Source organism: Pristis pectinata, chromosome 5 (genome assembly GCF_009764475.1).
Source record: "Pristis pectinata isolate sPriPec2 chromosome 5, sPriPec2.1.pri, whole genome shotgun sequence".
In the NCBI taxonomy this organism is placed as follows: Eukaryota; Metazoa; Chordata; class Chondrichthyes; order Rhinopristiformes; family Pristidae; genus Pristis; species Pristis pectinata.
The window spans coordinates 43,702,696-43,728,796 of record NC_067409.1 but is presented as its reverse complement, the minus strand read 5'-3'; the positions used below and the strand labels follow the sequence as shown (position 1 = coordinate 43,728,796).

At 39.7% G+C, this 26,101-nt stretch overlaps 1 protein-coding gene across 1 annotated transcript in view; it reads right to left on the bottom strand.

Moving 5' to 3' along the window:
- Positions 1-1,673: 1,673 nt before the first annotated feature.
- LOC127570754 (raftlin-like) overlaps positions 1,674-26,101 on the bottom strand; it is a 75,869-nt gene continuing 51,441 nt past the window's right edge. Inside the window, exons 5-10 of the mRNA XM_052016566.1 lie at positions 24,455-25,052; positions 16,422-16,625; positions 15,873-15,979; positions 9,588-9,691; positions 4,502-4,583; positions 1,674-2,645 (exon numbers count right to left, since the gene is read on the bottom strand). Coding sequence (XP_051872526.1) covers positions 2,031-2,645; positions 4,502-4,583; positions 9,588-9,691; positions 15,873-15,979; positions 16,422-16,625; positions 24,455-25,052 — 1,710 coding nt within the window. The 3' untranslated portion in view covers positions 1,674-2,030. The remainder of the gene's footprint in view (positions 2,646-4,501; positions 4,584-9,587; positions 9,692-15,872; positions 15,980-16,421; positions 16,626-24,454; positions 25,053-26,101) is intronic.

The following is a 26,101-nucleotide window of genomic DNA, read 5'->3' as shown; positions in this document are numbered from 1 at the left end:
TATATTACAGTTGGTCCTTTTATCCAAGTCATTGACATAGATTGTGAATAGCTGGTGCCCAAGTACTTAGTACCTTGACATCCCATTAGTTACAACCTCCCAACTCAACTGTTTATTTCTAAAGTCTGTTTTCTATCCATCAACCAGTCCTCGTCTGCATATTATTCCAGTGCCACGTGCACTAATTTTATTCAGTTACTTCTCGTGTGACCCTTTGTTGAAGGACTTCTGAAAGTCCTAATACGCTACATCAACTGGTTCACCATTATCTAGTTTGCTAGTCCAACTTCAAAAAATTCCAATAGGTTTGTCAAACATGATTTCCCTTTCATATGATCCGGTTACCTTTCCCCAATCAAATATTATTTTCTGTATGTCTTGTACCATTACTGATGACAGGCTGACCGGTCTGAGATTCCCTGTTTTCTTTCTTCCTCGTTTCTTAACTAGTAGATTTCTAAGGCACCAGGACAGTTCGTGGGACAGGTGAGAGCTGAGCAAACAGTGGGTAACACTCAGCAGGACTGGACCAATATCCTCCCAGGGGATTTGATGGAGCTGTTGGGGAGTGTTTAAACCAGCTTGGCAGAGAAATGGGAACTAGTTAAGATCAGAAGGGAGAAATAAAACAGGAATCGGAAGATAGAAAAGTAGCAAAGTAAATAGGCAACCAAAACATTTTGGTAAATAACTGTAAAGAAATTGGAAGGATTAAAAACAAACTGCTTTGGTCAAATATAAAAATAAAAACTCAGAAGTGCCTGCATATCGTTTTGGAAATGGTAGTACTTCTATCCCTTTTTGTTTAAGATGGTGGCATTTTCTGGTCAACAATTTCTACAGATGTACAGTGGAGAGCATTTTGACTGGTTGCATCACAGCCTGGTATGGAGGCTCCGATGCACAGGATTGTAAGAAGAGGCTGCAGAGGGTTGTAGACTCAGCCAGCTCCATCATGGGCACAACCCTCCCTACTATCGAGGACATCTTCAAGAGGCAGTGCCTCATGAAGATGGCATCCATCACTAAGGACCCTTACCATCTGAGACGTGCCCTCTTCTCGTTACTACCATCAGGGAGGAGGTACAGGAGCCTGAAGACCCACACTCAATGACTCAGAAACAGTTTCTTCCCCTCTGTCATCAGATTTCTGAATGGTCCATGAAGCCATGAACACTACCTTGTTATTCTGGGTTTTTTTGCACTATTTGTTTTTGTAATTTATAGTAATTTTTATGTCTTTGCATTGTACTGCTGCTGCAAAACAACAAATGTCACGTCTTATAAGTCAGTGATAATAAATCTGATTCTAATTCTGAGCAAATTTGAAGTACTTCACACATAAGGCCCATCTTCAGGTAAACAGCAGATCAGTGAGAGTGGAAAGCTATAAAATTATAGGGCATCACAGTCAATCAAAATCCTAATACATATTCAACAGAGGTTAGAAAATGCTGTCCAGCTGTGTCATGCGTGTCTTCACCCAGTTTGAGATCCATTAACATGGCCCAGAAACTTAACCTGGGGTCGTGATTTTAACATCGCAGAATAAAATACACATATACAATGCTTAAACTACAAATGGTGAAATGAGTTTCTCAGTGAAAAGAATCTTTTATTGGGAGGAACAATAGTAAATGATAGTGAACACATAATCCAGTGAGAGGAAACAGCTGACAAACAGAAGGTATTTATTATTGTATAAAATGTTTATTTGGTGTTGATCAACTAATAGATTTACAATTTTACCTGTACTGTTAACTGTAACACCTGCACATTTCTACAAATTATTCATTTTAATATTAGAAAGTCATACTATCAACTGTAGCGTCACATCAAAACACAGAATGCTAGCTTACAACATCTGCATTTGTTTTATTGCACAGCAAGCAAGGTGTGTGTGTGAGCTCATGCACTATGTGCATGGCACAACATGGGCATAATTTTACAATCAGACCAGCAAGGATTTTGCAATCAGACTCCACAGGGAAAAAAAATTGCACCATCTTTTTATTATCCAGAATCTTGCTTTATTCAGAGCTGGCACTGGCACCATCTTGTACTTCTACAACTCCTTCCCCTTCCTCCGGTGCATTACCATTTTTTTCTGTGATGGACCCAGTTGTTTCCTCCAAGGCTTGGGCTGGCATCTCTGAGGCTGGCAAGTTATCAAGGTGCTGACTTGTGACAGTATATTCACCATTCACTGGAGTGTTACATTTTGCTTGGCTGGCCTTTTCTTCACTTCTACTAATTGTATCATTTTGACATTCATTTTCATGCTTCTCTTGTACTTCTTTCATATCCACGTTTTCACAAATGTTTTTGTTGCCACAGGCTTTGTTGATTACATTTTCTGAAGCTGCGTTTACCCCAGCATTCCCAGCCACTTCAGCACTTGTCACACATATGTAGTTTTGCACTCCTTCAGTTGCAGGGATACTTTTTTCATTTTCCTCTGTTTTCAGGGATATTCCATTTTCAGCATTTTCTTTGTCTCCATTCTTTGCCACACTTTGTTCCAGATTTTCTTTTTCATTCGAGACTCCTGTAGAGTTCTTCACTTGAAGACGCACTTTGCCATTTTTATCTTTTAAACAATTTTTGTCTTTCTTGCTTGATTTGTCATCTTTTGTTGATTTTTTCTACGGACAAAGAGGGAGAACAGAGTTGAATTATTGCCAGGATTGTCTGCAGATTCATTTCCCAGCTACATCTACGATCTTTTCTTTTCCTAGAGAAAGGCATGATTCATTTTTTTGTGGCCATCATTACGGGATGTTTAACTGTCTAAAGCCCACAAACCCAAGTAATTCAAATATACACCATTCAAATGATTCCAAACAGTTCACAACATTGCTGCCTGAATCTTGCATTAATAACAATACAATGTCTGGCACTACAAAGATGTCTGAAGGAAAACAATCCATTTTGTAGCAAAATTCCCATCGCTGAAAAGTACATCATAAGAAGGACATTATATAGAGCAGAAATAGAATATTTTGTAACTATACAGTGCTTGCTCTGGTGAATAAAGTTAGTCCCTTTCATGTGACCCATTCAGTTCTATGGGCTTCTTTTCCTGCAGGAGAGTTGATTAAAATCCTGTTCCTTTGGTTGTTCTACTAAAAGCATCTGCTGTAGCCCATGATGTTTATGTGTGGGTAATGAAAGCATTCACTTATGAATTGGAATAAATCAATGCTCTGCACATTGTGTCTCTTCAGAATGAAGTAATTCTGTTGAAGTGATGTTGATTCTCGTGACAGCCATCTGTGTGGCTCCTCAGAGCAGAGAAGAAAAAGGCCACATGGATCAAAGATATATTTTTAAAAAGGGGAGACTTAAACCATTGGGGAAAACCTACTGATAGCAAAAATCATAAAGGTATAAAAAGGATACACATAAAAACTTCAGAGTGCAGGAATCTTTCCAGCAAGCGACACAAATACTGTAATCATTAGCAAAATTCAGCATTACAAAGAACAGACCAGCAAACCCTCTGCAAACTTTAATTATTTCCATTCTTGCTAACACTACACATGCAAAACATAGGGAACTATGTGTTATTGAGAATATCCATCAGTGTGCCCACTAAAATCACCAAATGGGGTACATACAAAATAGTTTTCTTTTCCATTCAAGATAACATGTTTCCTCAACTCTTGCTGACAGTTATTCTTTACTTAGATAACAGTAGCCCCTTTTCTCAATTCCTTCATTATGAAACACTCTTCCTCTCTTCTTCTCCTGTAGTGACTTCCCTTGCACCCTCCCTCTCCTTGCAAGATGGCTCCTACCTGAAAGCTGCTGCCAATGGAAAGAAATCTGATCCCGGCACCACTGTAGCAGTGACTTGAACCACTTCCATCACCAATGCATTCAAACATGAGCAGCACTGAGGCAATAAGCAAGGACATGGGGTGGAAGAGAATGGGGTGGCAACAGACAGGAGAGAGAAAGATAAATGTTGGCACTGAAGAAAGAAGAAGGAAGGAAAGGAGAAGGATGTTGCTGAAAGCCAGAAACAGTGTGGAGACACAAGAGACTGCAGATGCTGGAATATGGAGCAAAAAACAAAGTGCTGGTGGAAGTTAATGGGTCAGGCATTGTCTGTGGTGGTAAAGGGACGATGCAGGGTCTCAACCTGAAACGTAGACAATCCCTTTGTCTCCTCAGGTGCTGCCTGACCCACTGAGTTCCCCCAGCAGTTTTTTTTTGAGCTAGAAATAATGTGTCTCACTGCCAACAACTTCAGAGAGAGTTACAGAAAACATCATCACATCACATTTGTGTGATGTCATCATGACGAATATTGCCTGCTGCTGTAATATATCTTCTTTCCGAATACAGGCAGAGACTCATTAAATGTGATTCAATCAGCATTTGGTAATCTTTGTTCTATTAACTTCAACCTAGTTCAGTAAAGCAAAAGCAACCTTCAATAATATTGCTGTGCAAAATGCTATATATAGTTACACTTGCAGACAAAGCCGTATACCTTTGGCTCTTTCTTCTTTTCTTTGCAGGGCAATGATGGTCTCTGGAGGAAAACAATCTGTTTTGTAGCAAGATTCCCATCACTGAAAAGTACATCACACCAAGAAGAACATTAATTTCATAAAGTCCAAAAAAACAAGTTAAATAAAAAGCTTTTTTTATTCTATCAGTTTCCATTACCTATAACCCTGATATATTAAGAAAACAACACATGTCAAATTAGTTGTGCAAATTGAGACCAGATCTACCCTATGCCATTTCCAACCTGCCTGTCCCAGTAATAGCTACTCTGCTAGAGCTGCCTTGTTGAATAACATTAGGCCCAGAGATGGTGTAGTTTGCCCCAAATAGCAATGAAACAAGAACATATAGTAGAGACTTCTTTTTCTCCTGGTTTGGCTCTCACTGAATTACCTCTTGGGCCTTGGTTTCTGCTGAGAGGTACAGGTCTGCAGCTCCCTCCATCTATAGGGCTCTCTGTTGCTGACTGCATTCCTGCAAAACTATCCCCTTGCAGAACCACTTTCACACCTCGGCAATGGTAGGGCCCAACTGGGCAGTAGGAATGTGGGGACTTCTATACTGATGATTTCAGAGGGCTGGGTAGATCGACAATGAACGTCCCAGCCTGCAGTATTTCCTTCTCTTTAATGTGCTCTATTGAAAGAGTAAGTGCAGCTGTCTCACAGCTTCAGACACCTGGGTTTGATTCTGACCTCTGGTGTTGTCTATGTGGAGTTTGCTCATTCTCTCTGTGTCTGCATGGGTTTCCTCCAGGTGCTTCATTCCCTCCCACATCCTGATTGTTAGGTTAATTCACTGCTGTAAATTGCCCTAAATTAGGAGAATTGGGGGTTATTAACGGGCATATATGAGAGAATAGGTTACAGGAAAATAAGTGGGAGAATAGGATTGCTCCAAGAGCAGCCATAGATTTGATGGGCCAAATGGCATCCTGTGTTGTAATTAAATATAAAAATATGAAAATGAGAAAAACAACCAATTAATTGTAAAACTTCACTAATGGTTTCCTGCATTAGAAGCAGCTAGCAATGTGGCAAAATAATTAAGAAAAATTCTACTAGATGTATTATTGTTCATAAAACAGTTGGTAGGGAAATATTGGGTAGATTTTCATGTTCATCGATGAAAAAAAATGAACTTTGGTGCAGGAGGTACAGAAGCCTGAAGTCCCACACCACCAGGTTCAAGAACAGCTACTTCCCTTCAACCATTCAGTTCTTGAACCTACTGGCAAAACCCTAATCACTAGAGGTTAGCAACACTCTGACCACTCTGATCACTTTGCACTAAAATGGACTTTGTTTTCTTTGTTCTAATTGTGATTTTTCTTGTAAAAATTGTGTATGATTTCTGTTTAATTTATGTTTTTCATGTGAATGCTGCTTATATGATGCTATGTCCTGTGATGCTGCTGCAAGTTTTTTATTGCGCCGGTGCATACATGTACTTGTGCACATGACAATAAACTCGACTTTGACTTTCATTGTTGAAGTAAAGTTGTGCAAGACATCTTAATAGGTTCAGAAAATATACTTTCTACTCTCAGCAGCTAGTAGAGCTCCTGCCTGAAAGTTCCAGTAACCAGTGTTTGATCCTGACCTTTGGTGCTATCTCTGTGGAGTTTGTACATTCTCCCTGTGACCATGAAGATTTCCTTTGGGTACTAAGGTTTCCTCCCACGTCCCTAAGATGTGTGAGTTGGTAGTTTAATAGGCCACTATAGGTTCCCTGTAGTGTATGGGTGAGTGGTTGTGTCTGGGGGAAGTTGATAGGAATGTTGAGGGAATAAATTGGGTTAGGGTAGAATTAGTCTAAATGGGTACTTGAAGGTCAACATGGACTTGGTGGACTGAAGGGCCTGTTTTCATTCTGTGTCTCTCTATGACTCATTTTATTTTTTTCTCTCCAAGCCAGTTTTCTTCCCTGCTTTTCTCAATGATCCTTACTGGCTTAATTCTCTTATAAAACTCCCGTGTGGCCATCACTAATGTGTGAAAGTTAACAGTGAGTGTTGGCAGGATGTGCATTGTCGGCTGAACAGTCATCTTGGTGCTTTCCTCATCCAGCTTCCAGATGCGCAGTTTCAGCAGGGCTCACTGGATTACTGTTAGAAATGGGAACCCTGACCCATTTTATTCTCCCTAACTTGACTCAGTTGACTCATCGCCAACAATGGCCTCAGTTTGATAATATAATTTAAATTGCAAATCTTCCAAATTGTTATATTTTACTACACACCTGGATAAACTCACTGAGCTGATAAGATTTCAGAATCAAAGGATAAATGCAAGGCGAATATGGTCACTCTGATAGCAACCATCCAAAAAGAAAATTAAATTTCACTCATCATTACTGAACTGTTTCTTAATGGTTTTGGTCTATCAATTTAACAACCATTTCATGTTCTGACCATTCCTCCCTGGCAGTAACTACAAATTTGCTTTTTGTTAATTGAAACCTTTACCTGAACAGCATAAGTTAATTTTAGGGGGTGCCCAAATTTTCTTTCTCTAATAAATGAAAATAATAAACAAAAACTGTAAATGCTGGAAATCTGAAATAAAACAGAAGATAACAAAAAAAACTCAGCAGGGTCTGACAGCGTCTGTGGAAAGAGAAACAGAGTTAACCCTTCAGGTTGATATTCTTTGTCAGAAGTAGGGAAAAGAGAAAACAAGTTAGTTTTCAGTAGCAGAGAAGGGATGGGTGGAACAAAACTATCTCTGATAGGGTGAGGCCAAATGAATTAACATGAACCAACCAGCTTCTCTTTCTATGGATGCCGTCTGACCTGCTGAGTGTTTCCAGTCAGAACAATACAGCACAGGAAGAGGCCCTTCTGTTTATATTCCCTTTATCTATACTGTTACTAACTTGCACACCATGTAGCTGTCTTTTCAAAATTACAACAATTTATATTTATAGCACCTTTTAACAGATTTAGGCATCTCAAAAGTGTTTCACAAAGGCAAAAAGATGGGCTCCTCTAGGTAGCTGTGAAGAATTGGCGATAGGTAAAAGAATGACCAAGACCCTAAAACTATCTTTTACCATATTAGAATATGTATGTTTGCTTCATTAGTCTGAAAATTATCACTGATAATTATGACTAATAAATTAAGCATGCATGTTCTGAGTTGGCAGAGTAAAATATCATAAGGTTATGTTTCACATTCCTGCAGTGTGTGCAATGTTACAATTTCAATGCCCAATTTTCTTGCCAGTCCACTGCCAGCCCCCTGGCATTGGATCAGTCCCCTTGTTCCTTTTGCACTGTCTCCAGAGTTTAAATGGTTGCTTTGTGCTCTGGTGACTACAGCTGGTTGTAGTAATAGAGGAATCATGATGGCTGCAACTTTCAATTAACAACATTCCATTGAGCCCCACCATCAGGTTAAACAACCATAATTAGTAGAAAGAAAATCTTTCATTCATAGTGCGCCTTTCATATCACCTTAAAGTGTTTATTTAAATCTGTGAGCCATCATAGCATGGAGATTTCCTGTGGGGTTTCAGGCAGAAAACTGCAGCACACATTGAGGCATAAAGATGTAAAATTAAAGGGAATTTATGCTGAAGCCAGGATGAGGAAAACATTTCACATTTAGGGCCGGGGTTCCTGTTGCCTGAGGTGTTGCCAAAGAGGTTGCTTTGTTTGACTCGTGGGCCACTTCCCTGCATTAGGGGACCGCAGCGAACTTGGCAGGTAGTGCAACTCCTGCAACAAAGATGAAAACAGATACACAAGAAAGTTTTGGGCAAGAGAACTGTTTCATGTTTAAGCTATGCAGTCTCTCTATATAAGGAAGTAAATTAGCAGAGCGTTCATTACATCATAAGGTAGATTTTGGGGAGAATGCAAATAAAATTGAAAAATAATCAATAGCCTGTTTTATGTTTCTCCTAAATACTTCTAATCAATCTTATTTTAATTTGCTCACTTGTTTCTAAATTGAAAAAGCTTAAACATACAATAGGCTCTTTTGCCTGGTTTGAGGATTGGGGATTGGACTAAGCATGTCATTATACAGATGCTGCTGTTGCCAAAGATCTACTGTTACAGTGACATCACTGTAGTAGTGCTTACTGGAAGTAAAGACATGACCGGGATAGTTCTTAGATTTTAAGGAAACCTTAATGAACAGACAAGTTACAATACTTTCAGATTTCACTTATATTAAAGCAGTAAAGGTGCTTGCATTGTTGAAGTAACTGGCTTGTTTGACAGATTTGTGTACTGCCGATTGTTTGGCATTGCACATGTCCACTTCAGTGATTAAAAAGGAGATAATGACACAGATTCAGGATGTGAAGACTTTGATCCTCACTGACTGGTACTCTCATGGTAGACTTTGCTGCATGTGAGAATTCATAGTGATAATGTCCTTAGTTTGCAAACATTAGCCTGCTAAGACAGTATTCATCAGACAGTAGTTGCAGATTGGCCTGTAAACATAAGCTGCATAAATACCATAGTGCAGGCAGTCCACAACTAATGTAATTGCATCACTCTGGCTCCCTTTTCACTTCCAAAAAGTTCACATGGAAGGAGCAGTAAATTCCGTGATCATTCTGCAAATATTTTTTAACAGCCTTCAATCTAAGAATAAAATACTGTGGATGCTGCAAATCTGAAATAAAAACTGAAAGTGCTGGAAATATTCAGCAGGTCAAGCAGCATCTGTGGAGAGAGAACGATGGTTAATGTCAAAGCTTGATGACCTTTTATAGATGATTATTTCCAGCTGTTTCTGTCTTTGTAACAATTCATCAATTTCCCTTGAAGAAATTACTTCCCGGACCATACCTAAATGTTTGTGGAATATTTGAGATACCATGTTGCAGAAATGGGATTTACTCTGTGTCTCATATGCATCTAATAATGATCAAAATGAATATTAAAACAGCATTGTTAAAATGTCAGTGTTTGAGCAACCATGAAAATTAACAAACAATGTAGCCAAGGGGGCATCAAGCAAAATGGATCCTTGCCCAATTTCCCAGTCCATGCATATCTATTCAAGCTGTTAAAGTTTCTCTTGATATGCCAGAAAATGCCCTACCTGTCCCTCCTCACTATTGGAGTAGGTAGCACACAGGTTAACTGCCAGCCATATGCAGCCAGAGAATTCAGCAAGGGAACATAATCAGTTTTCACCTCATTTCCCTAAAGAAACAAAGAAAAGCAAACTGTTAAGTGTAGCCATGTTATTTTTGGTTATTGCTGACAATGTTTTTGTTTTCCATATTGCAATGTTGGTTTTAATTGTTTTTGACAGCTTCATTATTTTTAATGCTAACTGCTGCTGTCAATTTTTTTGATAAATTGGGGGATACAATTTTGGAAAGTGAAAGGCTGTAAATTCAAGACCATGCTCTGCTGAGTTGGCATTCTGAGTTATGTTGCTATAAGGAGAATCATGGTGGATCAGAGGCATCTCCCCAGGAATGGTGAGAAGTTTGGATGGTGAATTATCATAGGGGGTGCTTACATTGACACTGGCAAAAGCATAGGGCTCTCCGTTACTTTTAGCTGCAAATAATTGTGCTGGAGACAATCCAGTTCTGAAAATCCCTCTGATTTGAAACTTTAGTGAAATGCCTACTTGTGGACAAAATTGAATTTTCAAGGCTTATTCGAATTAATTCTTTTGCTAAAGTTACCAAATATACAAGGTTTGTGTTCTTTATACTGAACAACATAACATTTCAGATATTTATTGTAGTTTTATGGAAATTTAGCTGTGCTATTAATGTTTACTCGTTATTTTCATCTTATTTTTTCAATATTTTGTTCTTTTAAATGCTTCATATTAAAAGTAAACATTTTACTTATCAACTAATCTGGAGGTAATTTTGCAATTCAAATAGCTTTTTGGATAATTAAAATATTGCATGTAATTTCTAAATTTACATTTTATACTCTTAATTATCTGTTTAAAGGTAAATTAATTTTATTTCAAAATTCTGTTTCTACTGATTAAACTTTGGTGTTAAGTCCTTTAAAAGCTAAATGCTCCTTTCCCAGAATGCTATTTCATGAATAATAAAAACATTAAATAATATTTTGAGAATGGATAAAAAATGTTAAAATTGAGTTAGAATTATCTTCATAGCTGCTTAAAGGTGATGTAACACAGTAATTTCCTGTTATACCGGTGAACATAATCAGATGTGAATGACTGTTGTGACATTTGCATCCCTAAATTCTTCAGCTGAGAGTTTCCTCTAGGCTGCACTGAAATTTCCAGCACATTGCATTTCAAATCAGGCAAATTAACCAAGGACTTGGAAGAAATTGTATCCAGTAAAAGTTGAGCTGCCAAAATATTGTGCACTAATTGGAGAAAAAGTCCATCTAGAAGTTAATCCCTGGTCAATTAGATTATACGTGCTATATAGTCATAAAAGGTTATCGCACTCTGCCTCTGAAATTATAGCACGTTCAGCACCGCCAATCAGGGTTGAATTTCTGGGCAAATCATATTGTAAGCTGATCCTGAAGACAAATCAAATAAATCATCCTGCTGAGGCACTACATCTGTGAGTGGGCTTTCAAAGATGCTCTTTGTCTGGAATATGGATGTCAATTTAAATGTTCATAAATTATTAAGATGCTTACTGCTGCACACGAGCATAACCAATGTTGGTTCTGACTAGTTCTGTTTCTCAGTATAAAAAATTGAGTCACTTTCAAGTGGTGGATTGCACACCATTTAAAAAGTGATTATTTTTTCTGACAAACTCATTTTCAACTATTAATAAAACTGCAACACCCTTAAATATTTCAAGGATTTTTTAAAATTATGTTTCAAGTAAGTTACAAGCTAAAACTCCAAAATTGCTGGCAATTACATCAGCAGATTACATGGTGTAGGAATAGAGATCTTCACTGTGTGGGGTGAAAACCATCTCACGTGAGTTTGTGCAAGAGGGCAGTGTGAAGTCAGAACAATTATACAGTGAGACTCAGAACTACAGATGGTTTTGATTTAAATACAAATCCTAGAAGAGCTGTAAAATGATATTGCTTGTTCCTTTCACGAAAAGGTAAGTTATTTCTTCCAGAAATAAATGTGTGTTTGAGATGTTGTCATTTTTAAAGTTGTTGTTGCATGATTTGTTTTTCAATCCCCTCTGTGCTCTATACTGTACAAATCTAAAACTTAACATTTCTATAAGTTATGCAGTACTAGCTAATAAATAGAATTGGTGAAACTCAAATGTCAGGGCAGCAAATTTCATGCAAAATGTTGAAAGACAACAACACATTCTACCTGGAATTATCAAATAGTATAAATTTTCTTTCTCTTCCACTACATTAGCCATGTATAATAGAACATTCACATTTTTACCCACATCTAAAAGGTTTTTATGTACTTTTTGCAGATTAGACCATTAAACCATGAGATACAGGAGCAGAATTTGGCCATTCTCTGCCTTAAATACACCTAATGGCTTGACCTCCACAGCCCTCTGTGGAAACAAATTCCACAGATTCACCACCCTCTGGCTGAAGAAATTCCTCCTCATTACTGTCAGTTCTGTTCTTCAGCTGACGAGGAGGTCACAAAGCAGCCCAGGTTCCTCAATTGTGGATGCTTCCTCCTTTCCCGTGGGAAAGGTCTCCTTGCTCCCTTCGACATTGCCAAAATTATGAATGAGCATGCATGCTTTGTCTGATCAAAAGGGTAACACTTCTTCAAATTTAATCTCTTTTTAAGCTATGAAGCTGCGGCAATTTTGGCTTCATAAGGAAGAAAAAAATCATCCCTGCTTTTAATTAGAAGTGGAATTCTTCTCACTCATCTATATTTTGATCTTGTGTTATGTGCCAATAGCTAAGGGATCAGTTTAGTTTCAGTCAATTTTCAGGGCTGGGCATAGAAGAGCTGGGAGAATTTGAGGCGATTGCAATGGATACTTAGAGGCTCAATGTTGGTAAATATTTTTCTGGCTATTAGTATGTTTTTATAAGTGTCCTTTCAAGTTGCAAATGCATGCAGAGAGCGTGTGCGGGGCAGATGCTAAAGGAATTTTTGTACTTTAAGGCTCTGTATAAAAGTTGCTGGTCCCAGACGTGCATATTAATTGACATTCCCTTTGGAAAACAAAAGGACAGGGAGAATGAGCAAAGACAATACAGAACAGCTCAGAATAGGGAGGAAGAGGAGAGGGAGAAGTACACTTAGCAAGAGGCCAGTTTTGGCCAGTGTGCTCAGGGAACCATTGGCTCAGCTGAAAGTTGGTGAGGAACGGATGGACACAGCTGGCTAGGCCTGGGCACGTGCTCTGTCAGAGTAGCAGGGTTGGGAGCCCCTTGCTGTCACAGAACCACTGGTGATCCTCCAGGGCAAAGCAGAGCAATCCTAGTAATGAATTGAGAAGATGGGTTGCTGTACTGCTATGTGAACTTGCAGATTCCTTCTTATTGCAATAACCCACAGCAGTGATGCAACAGTCTGATCCTACATGAGAATAAATGGAAGCTCTCATGAACTGCTTTAGATCAAGACTGTGGCCTTGGCTGGGACCAGATATGTGTGGCCATCACTTCTAATCTAGAAAAGATGAGGGGCAAAATCAACACAAAAGCTAGACTCCTCCATGTTCTTTGAATGAAGCCTTCCCAATAGACCATGCAACTCAATGTGTATACACACAGCCTACATTGCAGGCTGCTCTTTCAAAGCCACCACCTGAATCCTTTGTCATGGAATCCATCGGTGACCTTACACTCTGGCAGGGTGGCACCTAGACTCTCCTTGCAAGTGATCTTGGCTGTTGATTACTTGCACCCAATGTTCCAGCCCTGCACAACTCTCCAATGTGCAATGTCATTATCTAAGTTGTTGGTTGGGGGTATGAAATTGAGCAATGGCGCAAATTACTCATTACCATCTCTCGTTGATCCTCCATGCTCTGGCCAGGTTACACTCCTCAGCCACCTGGAAGGGCAGATGAAATGAAGCAGGTGTGCTGAGGGGAGGCAGGGAATGGAAGAGGTGCAAGCCTACACTATTGGGCATTGTGGGGTGGGTGGGGGGAATAATATGTGAGAAGACTGATTAGGTCTGGCAGAGTGGCACCAATGGGGCCTCTCAGTGATGGCTGGCACCATCACCTATAACCTGGTGGTGCACAGCCCAAAATGGGTACCCACCCCCTGCTACTTCTGATTGTGTGTCACCATCTACAGGAAAAGGTAAGGGTGTGGAAAGATAAGATATCTTTATTATCTTTATTAGATAATAAAGATATCTTTATTAGTCACATGTACATTGAAACACACAGTGAAATGCATCTTTTGCATAGGGTGTTCTGGGGGCAGCCCGCAAGTGTTGCCACACTTCCGGCACCAACATGGCATGCCCACCGGAGCACCCAGAGGAAACCCATGCAGTCACAGGGAGAACGTACAAACTCCTTACAGACAGTGGCCGGAATTGAACCCAGGTTGCTGACGCTGTAATAGCATTGTGCTAACCGCTATACTACCGTGCCTGCATAATGTATCGTGCATTACGTTTGATAAGATGGTTAAAGATGAATATCCAGCTGTGTACAGAAGCCACGAGATGTCAGTGTGAGAGTGATGTAATCTTTATGTCTCTGATTTTGAGAATATTTTATTCCATCTTACTTTCAGCCATAATATCAGTCAATGCAGTGTACAGCCTTCTGTCGATTCAGTAATGGTAGGGGGAAAAATATGAAATAATACATTAACAAGAAAAAAATTGTTGCATAATTCAGAGAGAAGAAGTGATGTGACATGATATCACTGATGATTTCTGATTTCTCCATCATAAGCTGATCCTATTTGATGAGGATATGTGAATGTTTGGTTTCCAGTTGCTAACCACTTAAAAATGTTGTGCTGTGCATTAAGCTGCCAATTTTTAGCAAATTTTTTCTCATAGCGAGCTCAGTTTTAGTAGGAACAGTATGATCAGCAAATCACATTACCCTGGTTTCAGTGTATTTATCACATTTTCACGTGCTTCATATTAATAGCAAAACAGGAAGCCTGCAGTGGTTGTGCAAACAGCCATATTACCCCTCTGAAACATCCTCTAACGCTTTCTGAGTTTTGCACTCATGCAGAACAAGTTATTAATTATTCACCATGTCTAAAAGCATGCAGCTTTTAACTGCAGGTAACCTACATTAAAAAAGTCCATGGCTAGAAATTTTAAACTTTGCATGGAACAGGTATAATCCCCATCTGAACTTGGTAGGCTGAAGTAGACCCTACGTGAAAAGCATATCCTTCAACGCAACTTTCCCATGAACTACAATATAGTTCGTCCTTGAAATAAATACTATATTGCAATAAAACCCCAATTACAGATCCTTTATCTGTGTTTCCATGACCACCTTATCCATCAGCAGTCATAGGATGCAGTAGCTGTCGGCAGAGGTGCAATCAGTATTAGGGGATCAATGGTTGGGGTAATTTTCACGTCTTAGGATTGCATGGCAGATCAACGCATGGAGCTTGGGGAGGAAATGGCATTACTACAGTGACACTGAGGGAACTCAGTGGAGAGTGTGGTAAATAAACTACTTGAAGGGTAGTTGCCTGAACTGAGTTTGCAGTGCTAAGCTGAGATCTGCCCGAGGACGTCCCCTGAAAGTCATACAGCAGCAGGCCCTGTGGAAGTCTACTCTCACGTGAGGACCTGTGGGTGGCACAGCATGTGCCTTTGAGAGATCTGGAGTGGTGTCCATTCTTGCAGATGATTGGATGCCACTGCACGTGTCCGGAATCCACCATGTGTCAGAGCATCAGAGGACCCCATTTGAAACTCAAAATGAGAATCACAGACTCGGCCATTCACACTGTTAAGTCCCCAGTTTTCATCACACAGTTTTGTAGGCAAGCACTACATAGAAGTGTCTGGTCCATCTTAGCCTTGATGAAGTTGAATCCAAGTTCAAGTTGAAGGTAAGTGGCACATCTTATTTTGAGAAGAATGTGTGCAACCCAAGTCAAGCAGAATGAAATTTGTGAAGGATTTCTCTGTAATCTAGTTTGGAACTTGGTAATTTAACCCTGCAGATTCATTACACACGTGCCAAGCATATAGATGAACACAAAACATTAATTTTAATCTTTTACAGTAAATGCAAATTTGATTTGGGATTTTATAGAGTAGAAATTTAAGATGAACCAAGTTTTGAAGTACCAGAATGTTCACCAAACTGCTAGCAGGTATAATTTTCAGGGGCAGAACTGAAAGAATCCTTGCCCCAGCTTTGAGTTTATCAGCTGCTGGGCATATGCCATTTGTCCCACATGTTAAGCAGACGTGTTGTACTGCAGCTCCCACACTGACACTTACGTTAATCACCGTCCACTGCTCCACAACTATGGCATCGTACATTTCATACTTTTCCTCGGAAACTCCTTCAAAGATAAAAAGCCCGTCCACTGATTTAGGTATTGAATCTGCCCAAACAGGAAACACACTTCCGGTCAGTCAGTTTACCTTCACAAAACTAATAAAAGAGTTGCAAAAATTAATGATGGGCCAAATCATGCTTGGCATGGTCCTTGGCTCACATTGGCCACCAGCCCAACCCTCACAGCTGCTCCTGCCTTTCACAAGTCTGGTTCAGCTGGAAGCCTCATTGCCACAGCCATCCTGTCAAGTGCAGCCAACCAGGAGCAGGTGGCCTTGACCCTCTGCCTCTAGACCACCCCGATGGCCTTTATATCAGTAATATCATTCTCCTTCTCCCACAAAAGATTAGCCTTCGTGTGTTAGTTAGCATTTTAAACTAGAGCCAATCATATCATCACAAAGTCACATAGAGATACAACATGGAAACAGCCCTTCAAACCACCAAATCCATTAAGCTAATCAGATGGCAAGTTTTGATTTCCATACCTGTCGGTGTACCCAGACAGACCAAAGCATCCACTAACAAGGCTCCCTTTGTGAAGTGTTCTGTCATGTGATCTAGCCAGTCTGCTTCTAAACTGCTGATATCCTGTCCCTTTTTACTGATCTTCAGTGGAATTGTAACTGTGTAATACTTGCAAGATTTCTGGTTTTCTCGTTGTTTATTAAAAAGGAGGAATATCTCATTTTCTAGAAAGAAACAAAAAAGTTTTTTAATTCTGTAAATTTATAAGAAGTTGCAAATATATTACATATACATATTAAGGTACTTTAAAATATTCTATATTTGCATTATTTATACAGGATTGCTTTTAACTGAGTTGAAGAATAAACCATTGGCCTGATTCTGCTGAGTGATATGATCAGGTAACGAGGGTGGATCAGAGTAAGTGCTGCCCACAAAACCGATGAGGAAACCAATGATAACAAAGATACATTCTCACCCTCCCCCTTTGTCAAAACTATCGAGTTTTGGAGTGCTCCTGACTTTCCTTGACATTCTTAAATTATGTGACTCAGCCTATTTTTTGGAAAGAGAAACAGGTGGTGCTTTGCGTCAGTGACCACTTGTCAAGACTGGGAAGGAGAGAGATGCAAGTTAGTCTTCAGTAGGAGAGAAGGTGGGGGAGGGATGTATGGAACAAAGGGAATGTCTGTGGTAGGATTAGTTGAAATAGCTTAATGGCAGTGCTTATCAGTGCACTAAGCTTCTTGGTTTGTGTAATAAGTTGTTAATGGTAAGGTGGTGGGATGTGCTCAGCAGGCTAGACATGTGGGTGTGATAAGAAAAACTGAGCCAACATGATATAAAAACAGAAAATGGAATGTGCTAGAAAAATTAAGCAGGTCAGGCAGCATGTGTGGAAAGAGAAACAGTTAAGTATTTCACATGAGGGATCTTTCATCAGACCTGAGAAAAAGAGAAATAAGTTAGGCTGGTTAACAGCAAAACTTGGGTAAAACCAAGGAGATTTTTCCAATAGAGTGAAGACATGTGGCAGATGGGATAAGGTACTGTGGTTGTATAATTTGTGGCTGATGTGGTCCTGGCATTCTAGGACATGTTCAGCAGGCCAGACTGTACTTAGAGCAGAAAAAAAGATGGCAAGTGGAAATGCTTTTTAATATAGACAAACAGAAAAACCTCGAGTTGGTGAATTTGATATTGAGTCCTGCAGGCTGCAATGTGCCCAGACTGAAGGTGAGGTGTCATTCCTCATGCTTGCATCAGGTCTCATTGTAACAGGAGACCACAGACAGAGAGATCAGTGTGGGAGAAGGATGGTGAATTAAAATATCAGGCAACTGGAAACTCAGGTCACCCCTGCAGAGTAAACATAGACTCTCCACAAAGTGATCACACAATCTATGTTTGGTTTCTCCCATGCAGAGGAGACTACATTGTGAACACTGACTGCAGTAGACTAGATTGGAAGAAGTGCATCACTGCTTCAATTGTAATACAAAATACTGTACTTCTGGTTGTTTACAAAATGGGCTTATGATATTTGTTACAGAATAATATTTTTCTGGTTGTTAATATATCTATATTAATAAAATCAAGAGATTTTGTTCCAGCTTTTTTTCCTAGGCTGAAGGCATACAGGACTTTACTTCATAAGCAAAACGTGAAGGTCTTCCTCATCAAACAGTTGATCTTTGATAGATTCACTAGTCACGTAAGAACATCAGAACAGAAGAAAGAGAAGCAAGAGTAGGCCAATCAGCCTCTCGTGTCTGCTCCACCATTCATGGAGTCATAGGATCAGTACAATTGGAGCTGATTTTTATTTCTTGCCACTTTTCCACATTAGCCTTTATCTTTCGATTCATTTAATATACGTAAATCTATAGATCTATGTCTTGAACATCAGAGAATCACAGAAATGTGCCCTTTTGGCTCATCTTGTCCATGCCGAATGTGATGCCTATCTACATTAATTCCACTTGCCTGCATTAGGCCTGTATCCCTCTACATCTTTCCTATCCAAGTACCTGCCCAAGTGCCTTTTAAATATTGTAATTGCATCTACCTCCACCACCTCCTCTGGCAGCTTGTTCCAGATAACCACCATCCTCTGTGTGAAAAACTTACCCCTCAGTTCTCTTTATATTTCTCCCCTCTCACCTTAGACCTGTGGCCTTTAGTTCTAGACTCCTCTGCCCTGGGAAAACGACTGACTATCTATCCTATCTATGTCCCTCATAAGTTTATAAATCTATAAAGTCATCCCTCAGCCTCCTATGTTCCAGTGAGAATAAACCCAGCCTATCCAATCTCTCATAACAACAAGGGCTCTCCATTCCAGGCAACATTCTGGTGAATCTCTTCTGCACTCTCTCTGTTGGTACCACATCCTTCCTGTAGTGCAGCGACCAGAACTGTACACATTACTCCAGATGCAATTTAACCAATGTTTTGTTCAGCTGCAACATGACATCCCAACTCTTAATGCCTCGGCCCATGAAGGCAAGCATACCAAAGACTTTTTCTCAGTATCCTATCCACCAGTGTCAGCATTTTCATGGAGCTATGGACTTTGCACCCCAAGATCTCTTTGTACATCAACACTCCTAAGGTCCCTACTACTTTATACATTATAACAAAATTTGTCTGCCCAAATCACATTACCTCACATGCCTAGATTAAATTTCATCTGCCACCACTCTGCCCAACTTCCCAGCTGATCTATGTCCTGCTATATCCTTAAACAACCTTATCTGCTATCTACAATTCCACAATAGGTGCTGTTTTGTGTCATCGGCAAACTCACTAATCAGACTATCTACATTCTCATTCATGTCATTTATATATATGACAATCAACAAAGGTCCCAGTGCTTGTTACAGATTTCCAGTCAAATAAAGGTCCATCTATCATTACCCTCTGCATCCTATCACCCAGCCAATCTTAGATCCATTTTGCCAACATGTTTCACATCCCTTATGCATAACTTTCAGGACCTTGTCAAAAGCTTTCCAAAGTCCATATAAAACATATCTACTACTCATATAATATATTCCACTTCTGAACCTCCATAGCCTTCTTGTGTAGAAAATTCCAAAGATTCACTATATTTTGTGTGAAGAAATTTCTTCCTATCTCAGTACCAAATGGCAAAATCTATATTTCAAGACCGTGACCCCCAGTTCTAGACACCCCAGCCAGGAGAAACATCAATTCTGCCACTACCCTTTCAATCCTTTCTGAACTTTATACATTTCAATGAGATCACTTCTCATTCTTCTAAACTCTATAATAGTATAGACCCAGTGTGATTAACCTCTCCTCAAAAGACAAACTCCACACACCAAGAATCAATCTCGTGAACCTTCACTGCACACTCTCAATCTCTCTTCCTTAAGTAGAGAGACCAGGCCTGTACACAATTTTGGAGCAAAGATCTGCGGATGCTGGAAATCCAAAATAAGAGCTGAAAACAGTAGAAGCACTCAGCAGTTGAGACAGCATCAGTGGGAAAGGGAACAGAGTAGACATTTGAGGTAATTGGGAAAACAAATGTATTTAAATTTGCAGAGATGGGGAGGTGGAGAGATCAGAGGGCATGTTGGTGATAGTGTGAGGACTAACGTTGTCAGTGTAACAACTGCTTTAAAAAGCAGCAATTGGAGAAAGAACAAAAAAAGATAAACTGAAACAGATAGATACGGTCACATTGGTGCAGAGCAAACAAAATTAAATTCAATAATAAATGCTAAGTGCTTCAATGTACCCGACTGTCTGTTTGGACCCTGAATGGCGGGAAGGGATGAGATGAAAAAGCAAGTTGCCATAGTTACATAGGAAAGTGCTGTGAGAAGTGGAGTGGTTGGTGGGAATGGAAGAGAAGAGCAAACCATCACAGAGAGAATAGTCCTGGAAAGCTTAAAGGGAAGGGGAAGATGTGTCTGGTGGTGGAAACACATTGACGGTGGCAGAAATTATTGAAGATGAAATGTTGAATGTGAAGGGTGGTGGTGTGGAAGGGAAACCCTATCCTTGTTCTGGCTGGGAGGAGAGGGAGCAGAAGTGCAAGAAATAGAGGAGACATGGTTGAGAGCCTTGTTAAGTATAGTCAGGGGAAACTCAGTTAAGGAAAAAGGAAGACATCTTAAAGGCACTGATATGAAAACTCTCACCAACAGAGCAGATATGACAGAGACAGAGAAACTGGGAGAATGAAATGGAGTCCTTATAGGAAGCAGGGTGGGAGCAGGTCTAATCAGGATAGTTGCAGAAATCAATGGGCTTATAGTGGATATTGGTAGATAACCTATCCCCGAAAGAAAGTTAAAGATGTCAAGAAAGGGAAGGAGAAGAATTTCTCCACAGGTGTGGCTGTGTCTTTCTGTTCCATTATATTTCTAATTTTTCTTTTCGGTCTCCATTTTCTGGTTTTTAAAGTAACTGTCACTTTGACAACAATGTTTTTCACCCTATCACAGACATTCCCTCTGTGCTTTCCACCCTCAACCCCAGTCTGTAACTTAAAGCACGTTTGTTTCCAGTTTTAGTTAAGGGTTGTTACCCAATGTATCACTCTGTTTGTCTCTCCGTGGATGCTGCCTGACATACTGAGTATTTCAGGTATTTTCTGCTTTTTTTTCTGTACACAATATTCCAGCTATGGTCTCCTCAGGCCATATATAATAGAGCAAGAAACTCTACTTCTGTCCATGCATTCAGATTTCCTTCCAAAACTTCCAATGACAACTTCAAAATTTACCTCTTTAGCCATAACAATTTATATTTACATTCTTTTCTACTTGTTTGATGTCCAGAACCTCCAAAGGGCCTTTGGACATTTCACAACATGAAAGGTATTTTCTAAATATAAGTTGTTGTTGTGTACCATTCCATTTACACAGATATAAATAGTCTTTACTAGATTTATTGCTCCTGCCTGTCTCTGCTTCTCATTTCTGCTTATCTGATTTGCTGCCATTTTCAAAGTTTGTTTAATGTAAGTTTAGTTTAAAATGGAATTACTGGATCTTCAGCTCTGAATAATTCATTAAATAAATCATGGAATTGCCTAAAACGTTTGGTTGCAAATTAGCTAAAACCAGAAATAGGGAAACTGGAAGTGACCCTTGGTGTGAGTGTTTGAAGACTGCTAGTTACTGAGGGAAATATCCTGACAGCTTAAAATTTATACACAATTTTATTTTGTAACAGATATTTAAATAGCTTTCATATAACGGTAAATTTGTTTAGATTGGTTGCTACCATTCAGGACAGCCACTCCATGGTGAGTCTTATATTAACTTAAATTCATTAATCTACACATCAATTGAAGTGGTTAACAAAATTGTACATGCAATGGTGACAGTTTAATTGCCTTCATAGTACATAGTTTCCACAGTTTTATTATAGATATTTGTTTTCTTCATTGGATAATTTTCTTAATGCATATTTTGAATAGTGTTCATAATCTAAAGTTGTAAAAAAAGCTGTTGGAAAGAAACAGATGATTTAAACCTTTCAGAGACAAGAAGAAATTCTGCAGATGCTGGAATCTGGAGCAATACGCAAAAATTGCTGGAGGAACTCAGCAGGTCAGGCAGCATCTACAGAGGGAAATAAACAGCCGATGTTTCGGGCCGGGAGCCTTCATCAGGACTGGAAAGGAAGAGGGCAGAAGCCAGAATGAGAAGGTGGGGCGAGAAGGAGGAGCACACACAGGCAGGTGATAGGCGAGTCCAGATGAGAGAAGGAAGGTAGGTGGGTGGGGAGGGGGGTAAGATGTAATAAACTGAGAGGTGACGGGTAGAAGAGGCAAAGGACTGAAGAAGAAGGAATCTGGTAGGAGAAGGGAATTGACCATGGAATAAAGGATGGAGGAGGGAAGGAGAGGAGATGGGCAGGTCATGAAGGTGAGGGAAGGGAACCACAGGAATAAGGCAAGACAGAGTGGGGGGGGGGGGGGGAGAAAAAGAAGGGGTGGGGTTACCAGAAGTTAGAGAAATCGATGTTGACACCATCAAACCTTTAAACCTTGACACCTAGACTTTCCAAAAACAATCCAGAAGCCAATTGATTACCATGGGCATTTGACAGTGTTCCTTCCTACTTTCACCAGATAACCTGAGAAATGAATGTTCAGGGTTGTGATGATTTGTCAAAGCACTTGAAGGTCAAAGGAACACATCTATGTTCTTAAAATTTGTAATTAAGGTTGATTTATAAAATGTGCAGAATTATTGGGCATAAAGCTGAATATTGGAACATCTTGTTCAGAAAGTAAATCCACTGAAGTGGCAAGGGAGAAAAGACAGGCCATTAAAGAAAGGAAATCATGAAATTATTAGGTCAGGGAAATTACAGATAAAAGGTAACATTTTCTATGGGAGATTGCTTGTGTTCTAATCTTAGTTCTGACTGCAAGAATTAAATCCCCGGGTGGAGAAGGTTCAATGAATGTTGATTACCTGCAGGTTTTCAGGAACTTATGACAGAACAAAAAACACAGGTCTTGATCTGGTTTGAACTGTAAGTGGAGAAGGGGTAATGGAGGTAACCAGCTGACAACATTTCTTTTTCTGTCCTATTAAGGCTGAAGGACCTGAGCTAATGGTGTTATTCCAGGCCACTATCAGAATTTTATCCATGCACCACCATTGGATCCAGTAAAGGCCATGCCTGATGAGAAGAATAGTCCCATGTAAACACTTCCCAAGCTCACAATCATTTCAGTAAATCAAGGTAATTGATCCCAGGTGATTGCCTTAAAAGAGATTGGTTAGCTAAAAATGTCAACACTGATTTGCCCTCTGGGGAGAAACTAAAAACATCTCAGTCACATCTTCTGTCTTGAGCTCCCTCTATCAGATGGCTGTGAACTGCCTCTTTGGGGAAAGTGCCTTCTTGCACTTCCAAGAGTGTAGGCTGCTCATCCAAAACAATAAAATAGCCTTGTTCCAGAATTTGGGACAAGATCTGTGAGGACAGAAAAGTCCCTCTCCATCGTCCTTTCAGAGGGATATCAGTAATTTCAGGATTTAGTTAAGCTTATGTAAACAAAGATTAAAAAATCATAAATTGCTTTTATATTTATAAATGACAAACAGCACTCTTCTTAGCCTGAATAAATATTCTTCCTCCGCCAAGATGTTCTGATCAGGAATATACTGCCTAAATCAACAGAAACTTTCAGAAGCAAATTCACGACATACTTGAACAGGAAATATCAACAGAGAAGGGAGACCAACTGGTGGCTTTTTCAAACAGCTTGCTCAGGAATGAGGAGCTGAGTGGCTCCTTCTGTGATACTATCACACAGCTGTTCATCAAAGGATGAAATTTGATTCCTGTGCTGCACAAAAGGAATGGAAATTACTTTCTGCCTGTTTTCAGTGGTCGCTGAGAGTTAGATCCCCAATCTCGTTAATGTTGTTGGACAAGGATGTCTACCTCTCCAAAAGCAAAATACTGCAGATACCTGAATACTAAAATAAAGGCAGAAGTATTCAGCATGTCAGGCAGCATCTAGGGAGGGAGAGAGTTAATCCCTCAGGTTAATAGATCCCATCCCAATAGAGAACTTAACCTTTCTGTAAGCTTATATTTTAAGCTGCCTCTCTCCAAAATTTTGTACAGTGTAGGGAGCGGTGGTGTGAGGTGGGCAGGGGATATTGGGCAGGGGAGATTGCAGGTAGAGTGATGTAGGTGAACTCAGGGGAAAGCCAAGGGTGTGAGCAGCAACTATGTGACCAGAATAATGTAGTCAGAAAACAAAGTGCTCATTGGTGGCCCTATCAACTAAAAAAAGTGCTTGACTTGGGAAAACATCAAAACAGATTTAGAGAAGATTAAATAAATGGTTATTTGGCATATGTGAGGTCAGATGTTTGATTTGTTGATGCCCTTTCTACATTTATTGTATACATTTAATTCTGAGGATTATTACACAGGTCTATATCTGTAAACTGATTTTAAAATGAGATTGTTCAACTAAAAATTTTGTAAAATATGATCTTATATTAACATCTTGCAGAGTTCAGTAAAAGGAGCTCACCCACAACATTCCTCTGTGTAATCCCTTCAGCCGTTCCTTGATTTCGGCGCTCCTCCTGTTTGCTGTCGTTAGCCTCAGACAGGCTGGCCTCATTGGCTTCTTGATGTTCTGTAATCGGCTTCCCCTCAGCGAACTCATTTGTTGCTGTTGGAGACTGCTCCTCCACAGCTGTCCCCACAGTATGTAGGCTATCTACTGCTTCAAGTTCTGATGCTTCTGCTGGTGATGAAGCTTCTTGTTTATCAGTAACATTGTCTTCTACCTCACCACCAGCTGCGCTTTTATGCAGTATCTGCCTTTCATCTTCTTGATACTCTTGACTCGTTATTTTTGCCATTGGCTGATTGTCAGCTTTCTCCTGACACTCAATAACTTGTGCTTCAGATTGGGATCCCTCCCCAGGTGGTCCTTTTGCATCCTGACTCCATGCAAGTTTATCTCCATTAATATTGCTTTGTTCATTCTTTTTCTCTTTGTTTTGATTCAAAATATTGTCAGCTGCTGACCTTTCTTCAGGTCTTTCCACTGAATTCGCCGTGGAGCTTTGATACAGCACATGTCCAACAAATCGGAAGCCTTTCTTTGACTTTTCTTGCACCTGGTTAGTAATCAAAAAATAATTACTCAACATTTACATTTTTTAAAAATACAATTTTTTCCCTAATTCTCTTCCTCTGAAGACAGCAAGGGTTTTCTTTTTAACCCATTCCCTATCTGAGGAACAGGTGGCCAGGAATTGAAAATCAGGGGAGGGAAAACTCCAACTATTAATGGCGAAGGTGCTGGAAATGGGAGGAGGGGGAAGTGGTCTAATATGCATGACCTAACACAGTTGAGCAGCTCCTCAGAGCTCAATGACAGCATGCTAATAAGGTCCACTTCACAAAATGGCTCAGCTCCCATGCTTGGACAAAAGAACACCTACACATCCCTATTTTGAGCGTCACATGAAAATCAGCCGCATAACCTTCTCTGGACGCTGGATCAACAGCTATCAGTGAGCCAGTGGTGGTGCAGCTGGTTTGCTGTTCTTCACATATAGAGTCATCGAGTAGATGTCAGCAAGCCAGTCGACTGCAATGGATCATCGCCACATTCAACTGAGTCCTTGCTCCTTTTGATGGGTAGCAAAGGATTATTGGAGAAGATCAAGAACTCCATATGACATTCTCTTCCCTTGGCCAAAAACAGTAAATCAACTTTATGCCTCAATACTTCTAGCTGAGATCAGCTAATTCAATACAGCTTGGAGATTGAGATCTATTTGTTTCTAGTCTAATCAAACAGCCTATATAGCTACGGACCCACCGAATCATGAGTGTTTCCTTGAATATAACATAAAAATATAAGACATAATGTCATGTAACATTAACAGCTTCCCAATAACCTTATTGTTTAAACCAAATCTTAACATTCCTCAGTCTTGAAAGTCATAATAAACCTTTGGTTCTTTTAGCTATCTACTAGCAGACAGATTATTTTTATTCAAAACAGTTAATAAGAACTGTACTGACATATTTTCTAATTGTAAATATTTGACATTTTATTGAACATCTGATTGATTTTAACATATAATGAATGTGTAATACAATGCTGATGTTATCATATGTGATAACACAGACATTAGAGGACCAGATTGAACATTGT